This window comes from Mus caroli, unplaced genomic scaffold (assembly GCF_978045245.1).
Source record: "Mus caroli unplaced genomic scaffold, Mus_caroli_1 scaffold_9, whole genome shotgun sequence".
Lineage (NCBI taxonomy): Eukaryota > Metazoa > Chordata > Mammalia > Rodentia > Muridae > Mus > Mus caroli.
This window is the reverse complement of record NW_028227264.1, coordinates 128588249-128594047: the sequence shown is the minus strand read 5'-3', so window position 1 is coordinate 128594047 and position 5799 is coordinate 128588249. Positions and strand designations below refer to the sequence as shown.

The window sequence follows — 5799 nt, the reverse complement described above, 5'->3', positions numbered from 1 at the left end:
TGCCATGATAAAGTTACAGATGTCCTGGCAACACTCTACTGTGATGTTACCTTTTTTCTCAGTTTAATGTTTCATGGTGTCATCATGGCAGCGTTATGACAGCACAGGGCTCCATTGCTGAATCACAACACACCATTATACCATCACTATCTGTCAGGGAAGATGGCAGACAATAGGCAGCTATGATCTGCTAGAATCTCCAAGGAATAGATTGAGTGAAGTTGGCTAACAGCCAAAAGAGGTGGGTAGTAGCTCATGATCTAGTTTAGTAGAATAGGAAACTTTACAAAGCAAGCTGGGTTGGGAAATCAAACTTGTCCCAGAGGGATTGGCAGGCCTACCTGGTCTCTCCTAGTGAGAGAGGATGACTGGAGCCATACTTAGGGCAGAGAGCTTCAAAAAATCAGTACAGCACCCTAAGTAACCGATACTTGAAAGAGAAAAAAAAAAAGGAAAGAAAAGTCTTGCGCGCGCCAGACTGGTCAGGAAGAATGACACTGCAACAGGATCCTTCCGCACACATTTATTAGGAGAGCTTGATTGCAGAGGCGAAGAGACCCCAAGCCCAGAACTGGTGCTGCTTATATAGGCCTAGGAGAGGTGTTCTCTCTCATCTGATTGGTTAACTTGTCTCTCATCTGATTGGTTAACTTGTCTCTCATCTGATTGGTTAACTTTGGTTAATTCTCAAAACCTCATCTTGGCAAAAGAACCTTTACTGCCTATGTATGTGTGGTGGCCAGCAGTAGCCAACTGCCACTCTGCAAATGCCACTCTGCAACTGCCAATCTGTAACTGCCACTCTGCAATGGCTTCCCACAGAAAAGAGGCAAAAGCTATGCAGAGCAGGAACAACAGGAAGACCAACCTTGGGAAACTTTCTCTTCTCTCACAGGAGCAGAGGCAGGCACTCAGTCACCTCAGGTCCATGAGTCACATGCTTGGGATACTCAGAACAAGTATCACAAGACTACAGGCTGAAACCTGGTCAACAGAAAACCTCTAAATAAAGGAGAGAAACTGAGTCAGAATCACTGAATCACACAGTATTTGGTGAACTGGAAACCTGGTCAGGGTCAAACTCTGCAGGGCAGCAGACACAAGAATTCCAGGCACCTAAAAGGTCTGCCTAGAGGAGCATTTACAAATGAGTCCCAAAGGGCTACCCTGAGGTGTGACCAGCATCTATGACCTGATTTCATGAAGGATGACTCAAAGATGGTACCAGCATCTGGGACCCAACTCTACAAAGAACCGTCTAGATTCTAGATGGTATGGCAGATATCTAAGGGTTTTTAAAATCTTTCCTCACATTTTGTTCTCTCACTGTAAATAGTAGCCATGCCAGTCTGAACACTCTACTGTATCAAATTTTCTCCTCCAAACAAATCACTCCACCACATTTATTTATTTACTTATTCATTCATTCATTCATTCATTCATTTACTCATTTATCAGTTTTTCAACACTGGGTTTCTTTGTGTAACCCTGGTTGTCATAGAACTAGCTATGAAGACAGAGATCTGCCTACCTCTGCCTTTCAAGTGCTGGGATTAAAGGCATGAGCCACCAGCACCCAGCAATCCATCACCTTTAAATTCATTCCTCACTCAAGTTCTCAGAACACTGAAAGAATGGAGCCAGATTCTTTTCCAATCATACCCATGGCCCCTAGCCCAGTTCCCATAGAGTTTGTAGTGGTTGTGTTTTCTGTTGTTATTGTTGTTGTGTTGTTGTTGTTGTTGTTGTTGTTGTTGTTATTGTTATTGTTGTTGTTTTGTCCAAATGAAACAAGCTATGTGGTTATCTGGAAAAGAAACCACAGTTGAGGAAATCCTCCATCAGATTGCCTGTAGGCAAGTCAATGGGAGCATTTTCTGGATTAATGATTTATGGGATGACCCAGTCAAAAGCAGGTGACCTTGGGTTGCATAGGAACACAAACTGAGCAACCCACAGAAGCAAAGCCACTAAGCAGTGTTCTTCATGGCTCTGCTTCAGTTTTTGCCTCCAGTTCCCTGCCTTGAGTTACACTCGGACTTCCCTTCATGATGACCTGTAAGCCACAGAATGAGATAAACCCTGTCCCTCCCAAGATGCTTTTGATTATGGTCTTTATCAAAGCAATAGAAAACAAACTAGAACAGAGTCCTTGTTCCCCTATGAAACTTCCTGAGTGGGGTCTCCACTGTTGTATTGCTCTTTGCATTCCTGTTTCCTAAACTCCCACCAGGGTGGCTCATTAAACTCTACATGAATCATTCAGCACAGGCAGGTGAATTCCTGTGAGTTCATGGCTAGCCTGATCTCCATAGCAAGTTCCAGGCCAACCAAGGCCACATGGTGAGACCCTGTCTCAAAACAGCAACAACAAAAACAAATAATGTTGGGAAATTTTTCATTAATGATGAAAAGTATATCATATACAGTTATACCTTCTCCTTCTTAGTGTCAAGTATTGCAGAATAATAGATGCCAGAAAGTCTAGAACATATATGCATGAATCGCTATGTGTCATCTTAGATACTTGAGTGGGATAAAACAGCAGATAGAAGACAATTATTTCTATGTACGTACGAGGGAACAGAAGCTGATGATCTCTATAGAAAGTTGAGCCGCCAAGAAGTCCAGGGGTTCACCACCTCCAACATCTGAAAGGCTCACTGTAAGCTTGCTCTGTGTCCTTACTGTTCAGACACTGAGTGTATCTGAAAGTAGATCTTTGGGTCAAATTTTCATGCATCTTGGTGCACTGCTAATCCACTTGTCTCACCTCATCCTTGATCAACTGAGGAAAATGATTCACATTTAACTTATTCTTCCCACCTTAAAAAAAAAATTTATCAAGGGGCTAGAAAGACATCTCAGTGGTTGGGAACATTGACTGCTCTTCCAGAGATCCTGAATTCAATTCCCAGCAAAGACATGGTGACTCACAACCAACTGTAATGGGATTCAATGCTCTCTTCTGTTGTTTCCGAAGAGAGCGACAATGTACACACATACATAAAATAAATAAAAAATAATTATCAAATTATCTGTCTATAACTTCCTCATACTTCCTTTTCCTGGGCCATTTAACCTCAACTCCTTCCTGACCCTTACAGGACTTTCCTGCCCTGAAATTTTTAGGAAGAGGCTCTGAATTGGGCTATAAAACATAAGAAAAAGTCTTGTGGAGAGTAATCTGGCAAAGTATTTCAGAAACATTTTACTCAGCAAACCTATTTCTGGAAGGTATACTGGAGAAAGTGTAAGTAAACACAAAGACATATGTGAGAACATTTATGTCATTGTTCATGACAGAAGTTAGCTTCAATGAGGAGTGTTTCTTAAGATTATTGTATACCCACACTGTAGAATATGAGAGAGACTTTGATGGTACATTTGAGGAGTCATGGCGCAATGTTCAAATGTAGTACAATAAAGTAGAAACTGTTGATACACAGTTTAGACAATATAATCTTATTTTTATTCTTTATGAACATGTATGCAAATGAAGAATAAAAGCAGGTAGAGTAATTTCTCATAGACAATATTAACATTTTGTTGATAGTTATATTTTCCTCTGTATATAAATTTCTTGCAACTAGCAGTGCTACTTTTTACAAACTTGGAAACTCAATGCTGTCTCCAGGCCTTCATTTATAGTTCCTTGAGCACCTGCCTCTGATACTGCCTGTGTGTGAATAACAGCTGAAAGGAGATCATGAACAAGCAATAAATAGCTGGGATTCCAAGAAAAGGGAGATGTGCTGGATCCATCCAACCAAGAACCAATGTGGACACCGGGTGAAAATAGTAAATAGTTGGTTTCAAGAATCTATCTAGGGCTAGAACAGACTTCAGACCAGAGTCTGGAAAGTACAGAGATGTGTGTTCTACCTAAGATCAAAGGGGGGAATGAAAATCATACCTTTGAAGGCAGTCAGAGAAGAAGTCAAGTAAGGAAAACCAACATCTCAGGAGGGTCCCAGGTGTTGGGGTGAGTCAGGAGACAAGTAACTGGATAGACCAAGCCTACAGCACCACCAAGCAAGACTCAAGAGATGAATTTGCAGACCAAGCCAGCCACTACCTGTCCCTGTCCCTGTCCCTGCCCCTGTCCCTGCCCCTGCCCCTGTCCCTGTCCCTGCCCCTGCCCCTGCCCCTGCCCCTGTCCCCCCAGCAGGTGTAAATGATATCAGGGAGAAAGGCTTACAATAAGGACTGACTGGGAGAAGCAGGAAGAAAATATCTCAAGTACATAGACACAGGAAGTCACAGGAGCCTAGACCTTGATCAGGAATTACATCATCGCACAGGGTCATCTCAGCTGCCTTCTCTTGACCTCTGTTCCAATCTGTGTACACACAGTTCTTCTCTTTGAATGAAGCAGAGTCAAGGCTTAAGACCAGGTCCCAGAAGCTGAGCTCAAAACAGTATATCTGTATCTTGGACATTCACGCTGGACACAGGCTGAATGCACCCTGTGGACTACAGATCTCAGATTCTTTTTCCTTATGAATGTCCAGGAATCAGGCTCTGAGCTCCAAGACATTAGGAAGAAAGGACTGTGTTGTAAAAGACCCTAAATGTATCTCTTTATGAGCCGTCTCATGGCCCCTGTGACCTCCTTGTTCCTCAGAGTATAAACAAAAGGGTTGCACATGGGGGTGACAACTGTGTAGAACAGGGTGATAATTTGGTCAGTGTCCCCAAAGGAATCGGCCTGAGGCCTCATATAGGCAACAGTCCCAGTCCCAAAAAAGAGTATGACCACAAACAAGTGGGAGGAGCACGTAGAAAAGAGCTTTTGACGACCCTGGGATGTTGCCACCCCAAGGATGGTGGCAAGAATACAGGCATAAGAGGCCACAATCAATAAGAAGGGGGCAAAGATAAAAGTTATTGTGACAAAGAGGTTCCCCACTTCACCCCAGAAAGTGCTTGCAGTAGCCAGTCTCAGCACAGGCAGGATATCACACAGGAAGTGATGGATGGTTTTGGCCCCACGGAAAGGCAACGTGAAGATGAAGATGGAGTGAGTAGTGCCTGAGATGACACCTGCAAGATAAGAGGCCCCCACCAAGCCTGTATAGGTTCCCTGGCTCATCAGGGTAGTATAATGCAGTGGACAGCAGATGGCAGCATACCGGTCATAGGCCATGGCAGTAAGCAAGCAGCATTCAGCAATGCCAAAAAGGGCAAAGAAATATAACTGAGTGAAGCAGCTGGCAAGAGGGATGGTGGGGCAGGAAGACCGGAGGTCAGCCAACATCCGAGGCACAATGGTAGTGGTGTAGAGGATCTCCACCACAGAGAAGTGACGCAGGAAGAAGTACATGGGGGAGTGGAGCGCAGAGTCCGCCAGCGTAAGGAGGACTATCAGAGAGTTGCCCAGCAAGGTAACAACATAGATACACAGCACACCCCAGAACAGATGGCCCTGGAGAAAGCCATAACCCGAGAACCCCAGTAAAATAAACTCTGTTATGTCTGTATCATTATCATCCCCCATTTCCCCAAAGCAGACTAGGAATAAAAAAATTAAAAAGGGAAGCCAGAGAGGGGTAGCCAGCTGGAGACAAAGGCTGCAACAGTAAGGATGAAGAGCTGTCCATGAGAGCAGCCCAGCTTGCTGAGGAAGATGCTGGGGATGCTGGGGATGCTGAACAGGATGCTGAAGAGGATGCTGAAAAGGATGCTGAAAAGGATGCTGAGAATCTCTGCTGCTGCTGCTGCTGCTGCTGCTGCTGCTGCTGCTGCTGCTGCTGCTGCTGCTGCTGACTCTAACCCAGAAAATACATCTCGAGAAGA

At 44.2% G+C, this 5799-nt stretch overlaps 1 protein-coding gene across 1 annotated transcript; it reads right to left on the bottom strand.

The window, feature by feature from the left end:
• Positions 1 to 4570: 4570 nt before the first annotated feature.
• Positions 4571 to 5500, bottom strand: LOC110304047 (olfactory receptor 10P22-like). The gene has a single exon (XM_021175298.2). It carries the CDS (start codon positions 5498 to 5500, stop codon positions 4571 to 4573), a length of 930 nt encoding a protein of 309 aa, XP_021030957.2.
• Positions 5501 to 5799: the final 299 nt, after the last annotated feature.

What these genes read in the sequence shown, in the direction of transcription:
- LOC110304047 (XM_021175298.2), bottom strand. Translation starts at nt 5,500, where the DNA reads ATGGGGGATGATAATGATACAGACATAACAGAGTTTATTTTACTGGGG.